Raw genomic sequence first — 19,848 nt, 5'->3', positions numbered from 1 at the left:
TATTCTGAGAAAAATATTTCATTAAGAGCTGTCACAAACTTAGAATTTTAAATCGTTAATTAGGTAATTTGTGTTTTTGTTTAAACATGCTGATGCCCATTTATTATAATACTTTTTTCTTTGGTAATCATTATAAAGACAACATTGAATATGTAAAACTTTTCCATTAGTCCTCCTCAGAAAATACATGAGTTATCTTATAAATGATTAATTTTTAATATCCTGGTTCTGTGAGGTTGGATTGGATTATATGAGGCTTTACTACTTTTATAGTGGAAATGATTCTACTGTTCCACAATTTTAAGATTGAATTTATTCAACTAGTGATTATGTTCTCACAAATTAAAACTTCTTTGATTCACTTACATATATTATGATAAATAATATTCAACTTCAAGGTACTTGACTGGATTGCCTGTTATATTGGTTTACACTCATAGGAAATTACTTATAATGTCCTTGTTACATTTTATACTGTACTTGCTAAATTTTTACCACATTCTGTACATATGGCATTCCGTGATGAAACCTGTTTCAGTAAGTATTTTTCTTTAGCTTGTAATTTTAGAATAACTTACCCCATGTAGATTTAGTATTTTTCTAACAATCACTTTTTAAAAGCTCTGTCAGTACCACTCATTTAAAAAATAATTATAGGAGATTATCATTTGGATCATTTTTTTATCAATGAAGAAATTCAAGAATTTTGAACTCATCCTTTCTTCAAACTCTAGAATTTTGTGTAACATGATCTGCAAATACCACTTAATTGATAATTAACCAATCTTTATTTTTTGCTATTTATGTTTAGTTGCTTTTTAATATTAATGGCTATTTACTCTATAATCTAATGGCAATACACAAGGTCATTTGCATCTAATATTTAAGTATCATTAGAATGTTCTCTCTAAAATATTAGTTGCTCTTTTTGAGACTCCATCCTAAAGCAATGTGACATTGAATTTTGCAGATATGGTTGAAATTTCTCAAATTTCCTAAATGTTCAGATATCTTACCCATGGGATATAGACATGATGATGATATTTTTGTAACACTTTATAACATGTTTTTTCTTTGTCTGTCAGTCTCATTTGATAATAGCCCATGATTGGCTAACATAGTATAAATATGTACTTTTTATTTTTTTTAATCACTAAATAATGGTATATACTACATACATGCTTTCTAAAATTTAAAGCATTTTCTTTATTTAAGGAAAATATTTTTGAGAGAATTATTAAGCCAACAACTTATACTACGGCCACTTAACAATCTATAGTTTTTCATTCTTTTAAAGATAAGTTCACCTCTTAATAAAGATTAACTATTAGGTAAAGATGGATATTAAGAAAACACACTTGAATTTTTTTCATTCTTTTACTTTATCATTCTATTATTTCCTTATGCTACTGTACTGGCTAAGAAAATGTACATATGAATGATTTGATTTAATTTTTTGATAATGACAATTCTTAAGCCAGCTGTATAGTATATATATAACATTTAAATAATGCTCTTTATTTTAAAAAATACTTTTCTTAGAGTACAATATTGTGCTTAAACTTGGAATAGAAAATTTAGGATTTACACCATGCATAATTTTTCACTTCCCTTATGTGATTGGTAACTGACTTAGTGTCAATTTTGTTATTTAAAAAAATATATATATAGAAGTATCACTACCCTCTGATCTTAAATTAAGAATGAAAAACTATTGTTACTATGAATATATTTTCATTAACTGTGCTGTCTTTCAGCTTGCTGCTGAACCAGCCTGCATTGACATTCTTTGCCTTTCTGTGTCTTGTCTATCTTTACTTTTTCCATTAGATCCTCCTACTACTACCACCCTTCAGCCTACAATTCAGTGGCATCCCTCAACTGCTGACTTCGAGGATCTAGCAACAGAACCAAAAAAATTGCCCTTCCCATTGTCAACTTTGGCAACAATTAAGGATGACACGATCGGCACCATCATTGCTAGTGTAGTGGGCGGGGCTCTCTTCATAGTACTTGTGAGTGTTTTGGCTGGAATATTCTGCTATAGGAGAAGACGGACGTTTCGTGGAGACTACTTTGCCAAGAACTACATTCCACCATCAGATATGCAAAAAGAATCACAAATAGATGTTCTTCAGCAAGATGAGCTTGATTCTTACCCAGACAGTGTAAAAAAAGAAAACAAAAATCCAGTGAACAATCTAATACGGAAAGACTATTTAGAAGAGCCTGAGAAAATGCAGTGGAACAATGTAGAAAATCTCAATAGGTTTGAAAGACCAATGGATTATTACGAAGATCTAAAAATGGGAATGAAGTTCGTCAGTGATGAACAGTATGACGAAAATGAAGATGACTTAGTTTCACATGTAGATGGTTCCGTAATTTCCAGGAGGGAGTGGTATGTTTAGCAACCACTAAATATGACTTAATGTACAATGTTTCATTCATACTAGTTGATCATTTTCAGATTGTTCATACTTTTTCTTGGGGGAAGAATAAGCTTTTTCAACTTGATTTTCAAGCTTACTTTTTATATTCTGATTTGACAAATGGAAATGTAAAATCTGGGTTCAATGTATCTGAGCTGCTTTACAATTTTTTTTCAATGCTATACTACTGTCTCAAGATTTAAATTTTAATGCAGAGTACTTTATTGGTCTGAGGCACACAGGTAAGAAGAAATGTCAACATTAAATGTATGACTTTTTGGTACAAAAATTAAAAGAAACAAAAAAAAAAAAGGAAACTACCTTGGCATTGTGTATTAAATGTTTACCTAAGACTATATAATCTCAAGTATAATGTTTGTTGAACATATACCTCTCAAAATTTATCACCACTAAATGATATTACATCTAAATTGACTATAAAACTAATTCAAGAAATGTTTATATATATTTTTAGTATACAAAAAATTCAGCTTGATGAAACACCTTTTCTTTTCAAACATTGTTTTCTATGTTTCTATACAAATGGAATCTTTACCTCTGCATTTTAATGAGCCTTGCCATAATTACTGTAGAGTGGCTTTTCAAAGGTATTTTGTTGCACTAAAAACTGTGGTAGTAAACTCAGTGAACATGATGTGTGGAAGAGCATAATTAGCTGATCAATATTTTTGTCCAAAATACATTTAAAAGTAATAAAAACATGCCTTTTAAACATGATAATTATTACAATTTTTTTCATCTCTGGAGGACAATGCTTATATTGTCATGCGAACGTTGGTACATGAAGTGGTAGTTTGTTTTAATGCTTTATGTGCTAAATATAAGAATAATAATGAGAAGATGGTACATAGTTTAATAGAGTGTAGAGAGGGCATTTCACTATATGGAAAACCATGTAAACAAGCAAACAAGCATTGGAGTACCATTTTTTAAAACATAAGACAGATGTTTCAGATAAGAATCTGTGCAAAGAATGTGGTAGACCATCTTGTTTTAGTCATTTATTATTGATGTTGTTCAAACGGGTAAATATATATAGGAAAAAATAGAATAAACTTGGAAATTTGAGATTTAACAAGAAAAAAATCTTAGTTATAGAACCTGTCACTAACACTTGCTGATGGATGTCGTCAAACCATCCCCTCTTTTCTCCTAAATGTTTGTATGTGTTTCAAGATTTTTGTTTTTCCAATTAAAACTGGAAACATCATGAGGTTTTTTGTTTTGATTTTTACATAATTAAGTTTATTCTTTCCAAAAATCATGCATCTTTTGCAAAAGAAATCTTTCCTAAGTCTTCAAATGTGGATCTTCTTTGTGAGGTAATTAAATTGCTTCTGCAGTGGGATTCTATACAACTATAATAATGACAACTACTTTGTAACCCATAGAATATATTTTTCCTGTTGATTATTCATTTGAGAAAAGGACTGTAGAATTGCCTTTAGGTGTTTTGCCATGGAATTGAAATAGAAGTTAGTAGGAGAACCCTAAATCGACTTATTTTGTTAATAAAGACAAAGTAGTTACTTTTTTTTTTTTTTGCCTTCTCAACCTACCCCTTCTCAATCCTCATCAGATCTAAAAAAAGATATTTTTATAAGGCAAAGTTCTAACATGTTCATAGAATTTTGCAAGTAGTGAAGGCTTTAATCTCAGTGATTATAACTTAGTTTATTTTAACTAGCAGTATTTTGTGGAAGTTTGAAATCTATTTTCTTTCTCTCCCTCAAATGCTCAGTATAGTAAAGTATTGATTAAGGATACAATTAGGTAAAGTTCGCTGATGTCCTGTTGAAAATATTTGTTTTAAATATAGCTTACCACTGTAAATATTAAGACTCTTTAATCCAAATCATTGGAAGAAAAACTTCTTGATAATACTCTTACGATTAAAGTGACTTTTAATTTAAATGTTAGTAATGATATGGCCATAGAAAGATGAGTCTGAAGCTTTTTTCCTTTGGAAGATGTAAACTTGTGCCTTTTTGGATCAGAACCTCGTCTTTGGAACAGTGGTCTGAAGTGTTGTATGAATTTGAGAAGGGTAACCCCATTTAGAACATCGTACGGATCTCTGAGTCTGATCTGAAGGAAGTCAGCAGTGTTTCAGGAGCTGTGTTTTAAAAGTATAAATATCTTCTTAGTGATCGTGAATTTCCTTTTCAGTTGTGGTCATTGTGTGGTTAGGACTTTTTGTTTGTTTAGTTTTTGCTGGTTTGTTTTGTTTTTGGCAGTAGAGGGTGACATGGAAAACTGCAAGTGAGTATTTGATATATTCTGTATCCTTAATCCAAAGCATTTGGCAAGCTAAAAGACTTCAGAATTTTAAGAATTTGCTACTAATGCTTAAGACTTTCTGAAGCATTGCACTGTTGTTTATTAGAACTTTATGTATGTTTATTGTACATAGAGACTTGTTTGTAAACATAGTCATATTAATAAACATTTTGTTAAATTAATTTTGAATATCAGTAATGTACACAGCTGACTGATGGATGAGTTGAACTCCTACTCTCTTCTTGGAAAAGATGGCAGAATAGTTTTACTGTGTTTTGGCCATGTTTATATTTATTACCTTTGTATTTGGGCTGGTTTTTCATTTTTGTATTCACTTTAGAGTTTTCTTTCACACTGGTTAAAATACTCGTACAGTGGAGATTAATTCAACTCTTGCCTTTTTTTCCATTTTTATTGAAATGTCTTGAAACTTTAATAGGATAGGGGTTAACTTTAAAAGTGATATTTGAGAAGTACTTTATAGTTGAAAGATTTAGTATTTTACCATGTGCCTGAAAGGTTTCCATTTGATAAGTCTAACATTAAAGAAATCGTTAAGCTTTTTCAGTAATAGTATTGCTTCTGATAGCCATAAATAAGAAAGTTTTATAATGGTATCCCTGGCTGAATGTTTAGCACAAGAGGCTGTAGGAAGTATAATGTATACGTGCAAAAATTGAGAGAAATGTAGCAATATTAGATGTGAAAACATCTGTTTTGAGTTTGATTTTGCTTTTGGTAAATACTGCTAAAAACAAAAGTATGAACAAGAAGTTATTAATGTGTGGAAGTAATCAATGTAAAGTATAAGAAAGAAATGGTACCCATATTGATTTTTAATTTTAACGGGAATTATTTACAGATTGAATTGTTTTTCTTATTTACTTGTTGATGTATCATCCATAAAAAGCTCCTTTCTCAAATTTTTGGTATGTTGGGATATATTTAATTTTGATTTGTACCAGGGATTTTTTTTTTTATCAAGTTACTTATCCGGTGGTAGCCCCAATAGCTGCGCAACAGATCTTTAAATAAAAATTTTTTAAAAAAATTCTTTAGAGGCATATTTCTGTAACAAGTATATGGTTATGGATTACCTTCTTTGTCCCCAGAGAGAGAGAGAGAGAGTGTTTGCGTGTGTGTGTGTGTCTCTGTAATCTAGTTCCCTTTAATTAATGATGTTTTGTGGAATTAGAAACGGATTTAATTTCTCTTTCCAAATAAAACCATACCATGTTAAGGATACAGTTAAATAAAATTTGAGGAACTGTTTGGGTATGTTAACTATTATAAAATTTACTTTTAATTAATCATAAAATTCCTATTTCATATATACATATAATCAGTAACAGTCCCCACAGTCTTGTCTTATCTCTTTAGCCCTAGCAGTTAAAATGTTTTAAGTGTTTTGCTGTGACTTTGACATCAGTTTTTTATATATTAATTTCAAGTTTGGAATTAACAAATTCCATAAGACATTTTTTAAGTTGGCATTTAGTGTTTTTACCTTACAGCTTATGAGCTGCTTCAGGTAGGAATAACATTGATTCTTATTCGTCTCCTTATTCTGACCTTAAAAATTGTAGTACAGGGATCGCTGGCACGCCAGTGGTTTAGACTCTGTGCTTCCGCTTCAGAGGGCTTGAGTTCAGCCCTTGGTCAGAAACCAAGGCCGACATGCCCTCACATGCTGCGTGGTGTAGACAACAAAATAAAATAATTAAAAGCTTGAAAGCCTACAATATTTAAACTAAAATAAAATTATGATACACTTTTCCTCTAAACTTGAAACTGTTTTACAGCAAGCAGCACAGGTTTTTTTCCCCTCCAAATAACGTACAATTTGACTGGATTAAGTTTGATTTCATTCTTATTATAGCAATAAAAATTCATGCACAAAAGAATCATTGAGTAGTGTACAGAATATACCAACTTTTGTTTTTAGATTGTTTCTATTAATGCCTTTGTTTTCTTCTGTTATCTTCCAATAAGCACTGTTTTTTAAAAAAGTGTATCTACTTTGAATTGAGTTGTGATAGATTTCCATCAGGAGCTTAAAACCAAGAACCGCTTACAAAAGCTTTTGCTGTATACCTACGCTTGGGGTCATTTCTTTTCTTGAACCTTGATAATATCACGTGCATTTCAATTTCGAAGGATAAAACGGTTCAGTTTTGTGATGTTTTATTTCAGTTGCCTTGGGTTAGCCACAGAGTTCGTTTATATTTTTCCATAAGATGTTACAGAAAAAACGAGAATGAACTTTTTGGCCAACCAACTGGCTGTTTATTCTGGCTGAGCACTGTGGATGAAACCTAGTGAAAGTTTAGTAGTGTAAGTTATTCTCAAAACTTGAGACTAATTCAAGACTTCACTCCCGTTCATGCATATTATTTCTACATGGACATGATACCCTAATTTTCACAGTCTCAGTTATGAGAAATACCTCAGGAAAAACCTCGTGTTGAAGGGACAGTTTGATCTCAAAGTTAGAGGTAACAAAACCTAGAGGCTTTGACTTTAAAAAAAAAATTATTTAAAAATATGCACAAGTAAGACAGAATAATGAAGTGAGTGTTCATGTCCCTGCTTCAGTTATTGTCCATTCATGGTCAGTCTTGTTTCATTTAAACTCCTGTCTGCATGATCCCTCCTGCCATTATTGTTAGTTCATCTGTTAAGTATGTCAGTCTGTAACTTGAAGGATAAGGAACATTTAGAAAAAGTGATCATAGATTCATTACTCTACCGAAATGAATCATTCCTAATATCAAGTATCCAGTTACTGTTCAAATTGCTAATCATCTCTTTCTGCAGTTTTAGCTAGTAACCAAGTATGATCCATATCCTGGTTGGTTGAAACGCCTTCTAATCTGTGTTCTCTATGTGCCGCTTCCCGCTCCCACACTTCTCCCATGCAGTTTCTTGGGAAGAAATAGCTTCATTTGTCCTGCAGTTTTCCAGTTTGGATTGTGCAGTTGCTTGGACCTCTTGCTTGCATCTCCTGAGAGATCTAGAGCCTTGACAAGATCAATGTTTAATTTTGGGGAGCAAGGTTACTTAAGTGGTGGTTTGTTCCTCTATCAGGCACATAATACCTGGTTTTCTTGCACAATATTAGCAACGATTCGATGCTCAAAGCCTAGACTTACTGACAGGGAGCCTACGTAACATCTAGATCTATTCATTCTGTTTTTTACCATACCATGTACTTTGATGTCTTAGTAACTGTTCATGCTGCTCCCTTGGCCTGAAATTCCATTTCCTCCTTTTGCCATACTGGAAAGTCAGTCTGTATTCAAGGTCCAGTTCAAATTATAGCTTAATGAAACCTTTCCCTTCAGAGTTAATAACTGCTTTTATTATTATTTTTTATCAACTTAATCTCTACTATAATATCACATTATTCTAGTTATTATCTATCTTCTCTAGATCAGTGGTCTTCAACTGAAACGACTATACGTATCAGTTAAGAATTCGTATGTACTTCTCATGTGTAGAGTTTAAATTATATGTGTGCTACCATAGAAGTTTGCTATATGCATTATAAAATATTCAGAAGTGAAAATTTTTAAATTTGATTAACATTTTTAAAAGATTAATTATTTTCACTAAAAGAGGAATCTTTGAGTAAATAATATAATAATAGTACCTCATTTTGAAAGTTAACTTTTTTCCTCACTAAAACATTTTTGAGAAAAGCCGTATGAATGAATGTGCTTCATTTGTTTTTTCATCTTGGTTTTACACTTTTTGATTCAGTGATTAAGTTTTAAGTCCATGCTGAGTATATTTTGACAACTGGTTTTTATATCTGAAAGCTCAGTTACCTCTCAGAAACAAGTAGATTCAAATGAAAGATGTACATTTTTAGGGACCTTCACAGTTTTCATCCCAACTACTGTTTTTAGCGCTAGTCTTCCTGTTTATGGTGTTTGGTTTTCCACTGTCAATGTTAATCACCCTCACATTAGCTATTTCAGCACAGTATGGGTTTAGGGTGAGGTTTGTTGTTAAAGAGGAGTGAATATAAATGTGTATTTTATTTGGTTTCTAGTTAGTTTATCTGAGGGGGCTTGATTTGTCACATCTAACTAGGTTACCATGGTTTTATTTCACAATGTAACATGCAGGTTAGGTGTTAGGAGTAAGATATTTGCATTGCCACTTGGGAGGATTCTGTTTTGTTATTTGTGCCTGCGTTACTGGCGTTCATCTGTCACCTCTGTGCAGGAATGGCATTCGCCCAGAGAGAGCGCTTACTGGTGTCTGACGTGGGTTAGTGCCGATACCCTCACTCGGCTTATGAGTCAGATGTTCGCTTGTCACATAGAGCACCCGTGTCTTGCCTCCTTTACATTTCTGGTTTTGCGTCACATCTAGATAAAGTTTTAGTTCGGCTGAGCTCCCACATGTCATAATACGTCTCTCACAAGGTGGAGACTGTGACGAGGGGAACCGCCAAGTGAAGAGGTGACTGTCTGCTGTAAGCCGGGACTGTCCGACTCCACACTCCCCACGGGGCGTCCTGGGCGCCCCGTGCGCCGGGTGCCCGCTGACGCCTGGACCCAGCAGGGCCGCCAGTGCCGACCCACCTAGCACGATGCCGCTGTTACTAAACGCCGGCTCCCTCTCGTTTCTGCTTAGATAAGTGATCGTTTCTGTCTGTACTTCACTGGAAAATAAATTATTTTATGGATTCTACAACAGTTTGAGGATTTTGTTTTCTATGGTGAGGAGAGGGACTGTAAAAGTTACCCTTGCATTCCTAGCACTTAGAACAAGACCTGACACAGAGTAGGTTACGATTGGTAATTTGTTGGATGAAAATCTAAGGAGACCCTCCTCATCCAAACAGAGGACCTTCTTTAAAAAGTAGTGAGAGAAAAAAAAAAAAAAGTAGTGAGATAAATATATAATTGGATGTAGAGGCTTAGATGTCATATTGAACAGATAAGTGTTAAAAAGGGCTTTTTATGAAAAGTGAGAGTGGGGCATATTTATGGAGAAAATTGGTGATACAGTGACATGTAGTATGGGAATATGTTTGTATTTTAAACACAAATAAAAGTTAGGAACATAAGTTTGTAGAGTATCATATTAAGCTGTGAATCAGTTGATGGATTACATAAGTTTTGGTGAAGGAAATGAAGAAAAAGGGATGAAACTTGGCGTTTCAGTTAATTGTTAAGATTTGGTGTTTTAACATAAGTATAATAAGGAACTATAGATTTCTGTACTCATTTTAAAATGATTTTAGCAAATTGCCAGAAACACATATTTTAGTCTATAGAATAGTATTTAATTTCAAAACTATAAAAGTGCCTCAGTCTCAGATGTGAATTAAGTAAGCACTTTTGAATAGCTTTTATGTAAGTTTTATTCACTTATATCAGAGCAATAACATGGACTTTAGTTCAATCTAATATCTATAATATTTATGTATATTTTTCAAAAAATAATGAGTTATTGGTAACTGATTTTTGGTAGTTTTCTCCATAAGACAAATATATGGTGTCTATATTTCTATGGACAGTATACCTAAGTTGTACTGAGGAATGCTGTTTTTCTGCTTTTGGAGGTGGTTTCCAGTGTATCTGGATTCATAAACTACCATGATAACAGGAATATGTTCTTTTGGGAGACGTGCACCAGTCCTTTAATGCTAAATATTTGAATGTTTGTCCTTTTGTTTTCTGCTGCTTCTAAACGTATAATTAGATTTAGTAGAACATCTCCGTAAGTGATGGTAAGGTAATGTTGCTTTCTGTCAATCACTCAGTAAACTAGCTCGATGTTTAAAAATACCAAATTTTTATACATTGGCTTACTTAATTTCTTTTCCTTCTGGTTTTGTTGGAGTATAGAGACTATGTGGATTATGTGGGCAGGGATGTGGGGAGGCAGTGTTGGTGCTAAAGTCTCAGATTTTGTCAAAAATCTTTGACTTGAATGCAAGAAATTTCAGCTTTTCATTTACATTTCATACTAGTGTTCATCACCCGTTAATACCTTTAAAATCTGAATCTCTGAAATGTATAATTTCTTCTTTTCTTAATTAAAGATTTGAAGAATTGAAAAATCAAACATGAAACATGAAACTATGGCATGTATGTACTTGACATAATTAGTTTACCTGTGTGGAGTAGGGTATCCAGTTGGTAAATGGATTCATACCTAACTTTTCTTCCACTTTCTTGTTTTAGCACTTACTAGCCTGTTCTGATACTAAGAAGAGGTGTGCAAAAAGCTCTTAGACATGATTAAAGAATGATGGGAGCCAGGTGAAATAAATATGCTCTAATATTTATTGAGATAGAAGGAAGAGTGATGGTATACATGGAGTCAACTCTCAGTTATGGAATTCTAAAGCAGGACAGAATTAGATAAGTAGACCATAATTTAAATAAGAATCATATCTATTTAGACTTCAGAATCAACTTGAGGATATTAAAAATAGTACGTTTTCAGAGTTAGGATATTAAAAGTCTGATTTTGTTTTATTACAAAGCAGTACCAAATTTAATAATGCTAAGGTTAAATGAAAGGCTTTCTTGTAGGAGATGTGAGGTTTGATGAATTTATAGTGTACCTTGAAAATCTTAATTTGGACTGATTACATTCAAAAAGTAACCTGAGTGTTTGAAAAATAATTTCAGAAGTAGTATTATAAACAAGTTATTTTTAATTAAGTTATTAATAATATAATTAAGTTATAAATAACTTATAAATATGTTATTATAAATATAAATACTATATTATTATACATAAATAAAATATATTTGTTATTATAAATAAATGGTATAACTTTGTCATTATCATCAAAGTAAGAACACTCAAATTTAAATTCTCCATACTTGGGCGAAAGTGATAGGGTCTCTTTACTCCTTAGGAACAGAAAACCATCTCTTAGAGGGAAACTTTAGTGTGAAATAGGTAGCATACTTGACACATGGGGATTTTGTCAAATAACCTTTGCATTGTAACCTTAAAAGGTTTCAATTGGCCTATTGTTAAAACCTGAATACTGAACTATAATTTATGTGGTGGGAAAAAGTGATAGTATAGATGAGATTAGCCCTAAATCAACCGAAGTCTCTTCTACATTTATAAAAGCAGTATATTTGGCTTGGTTTTCAGTTTTTTTTTTCTCATGTAGCACATATTCAAATGGAGTTAGTACTGGTTAGAGATAAGAGCAGCAATGAATGATGAACCAGGTATGTATTAGCAAATAAGGGTAACATTTTGAATGATGAAGCTGGTTATATTGTTTACAATAATTGTGTATTTTTAGATTCTATTCAGTATTTGAGTTATTGTTGAAATTGGTTACTTGGCACTCATTGGTATGAGATTTTTAGTCTAAAAACTAATAAAATGACATATTTACAAACCCAAGATGTTAGTTTGCTAGGAAATTTGTATAATTGGTAAAGAAGTGAAACATTCATTTTAGCAATCTAAAACATCACATGAATCACATTTGAATAAAAACTGTTGAAAAATACTCCTAAATACACTATGTTTGGAAATGCTATGATGGTAAGTAGGTGAAATATTTCAAAACTGATAGTGCTTTGATTCTGTTTAAATTTGTCATGTGTGGAGTCCAGTAGTAACTATTTAAGGATGTATGTGAACATCAGTTTAATTGAAGACAAAGAGCTCTTTATTGCCAAGTAGGGGACCCAAAAGAAGAGATTATGTTAGATGTTGCAAAAAACCATTCTTTCCCCAAAAGGGTAGGGAAGAGGTTTATAACATTGTCCTAACCTAGCTTTATTTGATGCTGTGTTCTCTCCTGTTCATTGACTGACTGACCTTGGGCAGAACATTTAGTTTAGAACAGAAGTATCTTCATTTATAGAATGTTCTATTGAGTATTTAGGTTTTTTGTAACTGATAGGTCATTCCGCAAAATTTAGTTATTGGATGTAATATGGCTGAAATTGTCAAAATAATACCTATACATAAGGATTGATGGTTTTGTCATATCCATAATACTTACATCTGAAAATAATTTTAGTTAAGTCTTTTAGTTGGGAGTTCATAAAATAGGGTGACTTTTTAAAAAAAATTGTGTGAAATGCTAACTACTAAATATGTTTTTAAAATCCTTTCTTATAAAATTTTTATGATACAGGCTGGAAATGAGAAATTGGTAATCAGAAATTATATAGTGTGTAGCCAGGAGATGGGGAAGAATTTATATAATTTTGTAGTAGAGACACTATCTTTAAGTGTACTATGTATTACATATGTGTTAATTAAGGGAAGTTATCTGCAACAAGTACTGTTTTATTTACATTTCTGTTTTAAAAACTTAAATTTTGCAGTGTCAGTTTTTGACTGTTTATTATTAGAGCTAAGATATTTTCTATTTTCTAGTGTTATCTTGCCCTTTCTTGAAGATTTTTGGTTTCTTTAATAGAATTTCTTTTAATATAATAAAAGCTGAATATTGTGTTGGCTAACTCCATTAAAGCATACTGAATATTTTTTGTTTGTTTATCATCTCTTAGAATAAGAAATTAGTTTTCACCTTCTTTGCTTCTTAAGACATTCTTTGCCCATAAACTGTAGATTCACTCATTGATACGTGATGGGGGATATTCTTTTCATAACTTTAAAAAAGTAAAGTTGGAGTACTAAGGTTACTTCTTGCAAAGAGTGTGTTAGCGTTAAAAAGTAACGTCAAGTTTGGGGTCTTCTGAGCTTGTGGTTGAATAAGTTTCTTGCACATTGTAGAAATCAGAGGACAAGAATTCGAGAATTCTTTGTACAATTGCTTGAAAAACCTAATTTTTGTTACTTACAGATGTTCCATTTAAGCAGACCTCTTCTATAGCCGTAGCTGGAGCTGTAATTGGAGCTGTCCTTGCCCTCTTCATCATTGCCATCTTCCTGACTGTGCTGTTGACTCCTCGAAAAAAGAGACCAGCCTACCTCGACAAAGTGTAAGTAACTTTTTTGCTGGTGTTCAACTATGAATATTCAGTATGTGTCAGTCTTTATCATTACAGCTGCTCATATGAAAAGTGTCTGAGGGAGAGAAATAAAGATACTGTTAGGTATCTGTAGGATGGCTAGTGTTATCAGAAAGTCTCAAACTACATCTTGGTAAATAAACAGTTGCAAGGGGCTGTTAGAGACAAGTATATTCCCTTTCCCCTACAGCACGTTACACATCTTTCCAGATGGTGGCATGATGGCCGTGTGTGTTGTCCTGCCTTCTGAATAGAGGCAAGTCTTCAGTGCAGTGGGTGAAAGACAGACAGAAAAGTCTTAGAGGCTTACTTCTTTAGACTGTATATGCCTGTCTTATGTATAGATACAACTGAAGCTGCCAAGTCATTAGATACATTGGGTTTTAAAGTTCTTAAAGAAATTTGATTTTGGTGAATTACAAAATGTGCATCTTTTTTATTTAAAGAGAAAGGAATGTTTTGGACCTAATCATTAGATAGAGTTATAAAAAAGAAATTGCGCTTTGTTGTATAGTCAAAAGACTTATGTCCCAGTTCACGTAATTCCATCAGCAGCTTCTGTTACTTCACCTGTGAAATGTAGATAATACTCTTCCTGCTTACCCCACATGGCTTTAGTAAGAGTGGAATAGATGATGTTGTTTATGAGCTGTGAAGTTCTGCACAAATGGCATTATTTCCTGTGTGGTTATTAGTGTTTTTATATGAAGATAGAAGGCTAGCTCTCAAAGGAAGTACTTCTTCTGTCTTCATAAATGCCTTGTGTATGTCTTTGCCTCTCTCATCTGGCACCGTTAGAGAACGAATCTTTTGGGGTTAAGGGCACCTGGGTATTAGTCTCAGCTCTGTTATGACCAAGTTAATAGTATGACCATGAGTGAATCACCTCCATAAACCTTGGTTTTCTCACCTAAATGACTTATGGCACCTTGGAGCTATATATTTACTGTAATTTTTATTACATTAAAGGAAATAATTACTTTAAATAAAAGAACTGTAAAGTACTCTTCCAGTCTGTTACCTGCGAGACCGAATTTCTTTAATATTTCAAGAGTAACTAACTAGTTTGTGGTTAAATTTGTATTAGTTGCTGAATTATCTCAAGCTCTTCTATAATTTCAAAAACATACTTTACTAGTAGGCTAGTAATACATGTAATTTATTTTATTAATTGTTTGAATTCTAATCATTTAAAATATTATTTCATGACCACATTGAGAAGTTATTAGACTCCTGAGAATTTTTAATTACTTTGGCCTCTATAGCTTTCAAACTCTTTATCTTTTAATATAGGTGAATTTTTGTTTGATTTGCTAATCTTAATTACTGAAAAGTAGTTATCTGTGATCTTCAAAAGTAAGAGTCTATATAAAAAGCTGCTTTCTAAAATGCAGAAAGCTACAAGATATTTTTCATTCTATTTTTGTTGTAATATAACAATTTAAAAATATATGAAAATACTTTTTTAGTAGTTTAGGTCATTTTGGCAAAGGTAAATGCATTCCCCGAGGATATAATAGCCTGTTTGTTTCAGGTAGTAAGATTTATCATGGTTTGTAGACTGAAAATCTTAATTTACATGATCAGTGTTCTAGGGGTGACCATGGCTTTTGAAAACTAATTTTAGAAGTGTTTCCAAAATGTAGTATAAACTTACTTTTTCATAACCATTTTAAGATACAGTCTTTTGTGTATGTACGCTAAGTCGCTTCAATCATGTCCTCCTCTTTGTGACCCTTATGGACTGTAGCCTGCCAGACTCCTGTGTCCGTGGAATTCTCCGGGCAAGGATACTGGAGTGGGTTGTCATGCCCTCCTGCGTGGAATCTTCAAACCCAGGGACTGAACCCCTGTCTCTTATGTCTCCTGTATTGGCAGGCGGGTTCTTTACCAGTAGCACCTCCTGGGAAGCCCTTCGTCTTTGAAATCACTGTTATGACAATTTGGAGGAAAGTGTTTTCCATCACACAGTTGACTGTTGTAAAATGTTGGCACGCGTGGTCACGTGTGAAACATACGCAGTACCTAGCTAGTCACTTGCTAGTGCTGCGGTTAGTCGCTCAGTTCTGTCCGACTCTTCGTGACTCCACGCGCTGTAGCCCGCCAGGCCCCTCTGCACGGGGCTTCTCCAGGCAAGAATCCTGGAGGGGTTGCCGTGACCCCTCCGGGGCCTCCCAGCCCAGGCATCGAGCCGGGTCTCCCACTCCGCAGCTGAAGTCTTGACCGACTGAGCCACCGAGGAAGCCGTTATACACTAGACTGCTTAATAACAATTTTCAAAAAGTGCTTCTATATGAGTTGCTTCTTTTTTAAAATTTTTGAAGAATTGTTTATTTCAGATTACTCCTAAACATTAGAACCCGTAAAGCTAGTTTACTTTTTCCCAAATATGATTAATGGAAATGTAAGAACTGAATTAAACATGTATACTAGTACAAATATTAGTGTGAGGAAAGTATTCTCAAAACTTAAGAGCCTCTTGATGGCTCCTCCTCCCCTTTTTTGTTTTGTTATGTTGTCTTTTATGAAATGTGGTAATCATATTTTTTAAACTTTTTCATGCAGGATCGACCTTCCACCCACACATAAACCACCTCCTGTGTATGAAGAACAATCTCCCCCTTTGCCTCAGAAAGACCTTCTATATCAAGTAAGTATCCTAGAGTACACTTAAAATAAAATGAAATAAAATAAAAAATACAAAGTAGTGTTTGTTTCAAATTTTTCAATAATTATTTCTAAATATTGTTTAGTCATTATACATTAAGTATTATATAATAATTTCTGTGAAACACTCAAGGAATCAAATTTAGTCTATAAATTGGATAAAAGAAGTTATGGCTGGTATAGGTAAAACAAATGAGCACTGTATTAGGAGTCCAAATTTTTGCTTAAAGGCTACGACTGAAGACTTATTATTAATACAGTTTTATTGACATACAGATCTATTGTAAAATATGCATTTTCCTATAAAATAAAAGAAAAATTGAATTTTAAGGCTTAATGTGTGTTGGAGCGGTTTTTCTCCTTGGCATATGTATTTTGTTTCCTTTCAGTATATGCAAGGTCTAAGTTTTTTCTTTTTTTTCTTTTTTAGCAACAAAAGATTTATATTCTAATTTAAAATATTGGGCATGAATATTGGGCCCCAGTTTACACTGATGATAGTTTAAAGTTTTTCTTAGAATCAGTTTACAGAAATTCATGTGAAAATACTGATTCAGTCCTTCTTAGTTCTGAACTAATATGCTCTACTTGGGAAAGTTTAAGCCAACGGAATGTTTGAATACTTTTATTCTTAAATTTTGGAGAAGGAAATCACAACCCATTCTAGTAGTCTTGCCTGGAGAATACTTTGGACAGAGGAGCCTGGTGGTCTGCTGTCCATGGGGTCACACAGGGTTGGACACAACTGAAGCGACTTAGCATGCATGCATTCTTAGTTCTAATTTTTTTTGTTTCTTTCCTCTATCACCCGTGGGACTCTAACCCCATATTGGAGTTTTATTACCTGAGAAGCTATTTTGGAATGTTTTTCTTCTAAGATATGTCCTGTATCTTCAGCTTGAATAAGGCAAATCATTTGCCCAGCGATTAATTATTTAGTTTGGAGGAAAAAGTTAAAGGGAATATTTCTGTCTCGATGCTCCCAGCTTCTGTTCCTTGGTTGACTGTCGAGTGGGTCTACTGCCCGAGTGTGGGGCGGGCGGGGCGTCTCACAGCGGGCGCCCTTGCTGACCGTGGGCGCCAGCTTTGCGGTCTTGCACAGCTTTGGTGTCCTAGAGCTGAAGGCGACCTGTCTTCTCAGGACTGTTGTTTTCACACAGAGTGCAGCCTCACATCTCCTTTGGCAAATGAATTAAATTGGTAAGCAGTGTGAAATGTCAACAAAGGATTCAGCTGGAGGTGGTGTTAACTGCTGCAGATGGATAGGATAGCCGCCTTCTTCCTCTACAAAGCTGGAAGTTGCCTGCGGGTTTCTAGATACAGGTGAGGGGGTAGTTGAAGAAGGTTGTTAGTAATGTTTAGTACAGCCCTAATTGCATATAATTTTATTCTTGTCCATAAAATCAATGCATTATGTTACTTTTTATTTAATACTTTCAAATTAAATATTTATAAAAGCTTATGAATTGAAAAAAAATGCTTGGCACAGATCATGCGACCTGGTTTGAGTTAAGAAAATATAATTTCTATATATGTAAGTGCTGCTAAATAAACACAGAAGGAAGATTTTTCTTGGATGATTTGATCGTGGTGCAGACTGAAATTTTTATCCTTGGAGTCAGAGAAAGCTTTCTGGATGGATCAGTTTGGAAGTAGGATTTTTGATGCATGTGATAAAATTACTCAGTTGTTGATTAGAATAAATTTCATAATCACAGGCATAAGTCTAAGTGGAAATGGACAGTTTTGTGAAAGAGTAATGGAAATTTAGAAAGGGAATTGGTGGGACAGCATCTGCAGTGGATAACACTGGACTTTTGCAGTCAGAGACCACCTGGGATCACTGTGACTTTTTCCTCATCTGTAAAATTAAGCAGGTGAGGACTGATCGTTTCCCTCTCCTAGCTATTAAATTGAGTCTATAAGATCTTGCTAAGGGTCTGCTGGTTGTGTCGTTTTGCTTGCTGTTGCTGCTAAGTCACGTCAGTCCTGTCCGACTCTGTGTGACCCCATAGACGGCAGCCCACCAGGCTCCCGTCCCCGGGATTCTCCAGGCAAGAACACCAGAGTGGGTGGCCATTTCCTTCTCCAGTGCATGAAAGTGAAAAGTGAGAGTGAGGTCGCTCAGTCGTGTCCAACTCTTCGGCGACTCCGTGGACTGAATAGCCTACCAGACTCCTCCGCCCATGGGATTTCCCAGGCGAGCGTGCTGGAGTGGGCTGCCATTGTCTTCTCCAGTCATTTTGCTTGGGAGAGTCAAAACGAGTTAGAAACGAAATAATTCTTAATTCTGTAAAGATTTTAAGAATAATTTAAGCTAAAATTATTATCCATTAGTAAGATAATTTGTTGTGATTCATGCATTATAATGTTATATGTTAATTATATGGCTGTTTGTGTTTTAATTAATGTTGTGATACCAAAATGCAAAATACACAGAACTGTTTCCTGGTTACCTAGAAATCTATAAGTGTGTAATTATTATCTAATTAGCTTCATGCAATGATAACCATGCTGCAACAGTAAACGCCATCATGATGTTCTGCTTCAGTAGATAACTTGTCAACTTTAAACTCGTGAGGTAATTCCTATTTGAAGTCAATAGTCCTTAGTCCTCACACCAGGCCATGCTCCCAAATACCACCATGGCTTTAAGAAAGAGAGTCCCACTTGTTTCACCCACTGGTGTTCTCTCCTTGGGAAACCACACAAAGAGAAAGTTCCTTACTACTTATATTTGTGTGTGTTAGTCAGTTGTGTCCAACTCTTTACAACCCCATGGACTGTAGCCGACTAGGCTCCTCTGTTCTTGGAATTCTCCAGGCAAGAGTACTAGAGTGGGTAGCCATTTCCTTCTCCAGGAATCTTGCCAACCCAGGGATCAAAGCGGGGTCTCCTGAATTGCTGGCAGGTTCTTCTATCTGAGCCACCGGGGGATATTACCAAACCCATACCTGAGGTTTTTCACTCTAAATATAAGCTGGAAAACGAGGCCTAGTATTGTGGAGAGGTAATTTCCTAGAGTGGGAAGGGAACTGTTACCACACTGCAGAGAAGATGTGTGTATGCCCACAAAAATATAAAAAGAAGGAAATAAAAACAGGAATGTCTTGCCTGGTGGTAAAGAGTAAGTAAGAAATACTATGGCTGATCCACATTGATGTTTGACAGAAAACAACAGACTTCTGTAAAGCTGTTATCCTTCCATTATAAATAAATTAAGGAATATGAAAAAAAAGAAACACCACCAGCTTGTTATATTATTAGTTGATAATCCTACAAAAGTGAGTTGTTGTGGTCTTTTACAGACCAGAACCTGAGGACTGGAGTTGATGAAAGAGAAAGAGCAATATCCCTCGGGTTACGTGGAAACCCAATAGAGCCCACACACAGGACTTGTACCGCTCACGAAGGCACAGGGCGTCCTCTCAAGGAGGTCCTGAAAGCCCGGGCGAGAA

General features: G+C 34.2%; 1 protein-coding gene across 3 annotated transcripts in view; it reads left to right on the top strand.

Moving 5' to 3' along the window:
- The window catches only part of NECTIN3 (nectin cell adhesion molecule 3), a 129,501-nt gene that overhangs the window by 62,396 nt on the left and 47,257 nt on the right, over positions 1 to 19,848 (top strand). The window contains exons 6-7 of one of the 3 annotated variants that reach the window (XM_065913469.1): positions 13,555 to 13,693; positions 16,289 to 16,373. In XM_065913469.1, the coding sequence (XP_065769541.1) occupies positions 13,555 to 13,693; positions 16,289 to 16,373 (224 nt within the window). Of the gene's footprint in view, positions 1 to 1,830; positions 5,754 to 13,554; positions 13,694 to 16,288; positions 16,374 to 19,848 lie in introns of those variants that run through there. The other 2 variants (XM_065913468.1, XM_065913470.1) reach the window with 2 other exon arrangements.

The sequence above is a fragment of the Muntiacus reevesi genome, chromosome 21 (assembly GCF_963930625.1).
Source record: "Muntiacus reevesi chromosome 21, mMunRee1.1, whole genome shotgun sequence".
Classification (NCBI taxonomy): Eukaryota; Metazoa; Chordata; class Mammalia; order Artiodactyla; family Cervidae; genus Muntiacus; species Muntiacus reevesi.
The sequence above is the reverse complement of the archived record's forward strand: the minus strand, read 5'-3'. Positions and strand labels throughout refer to the sequence as shown.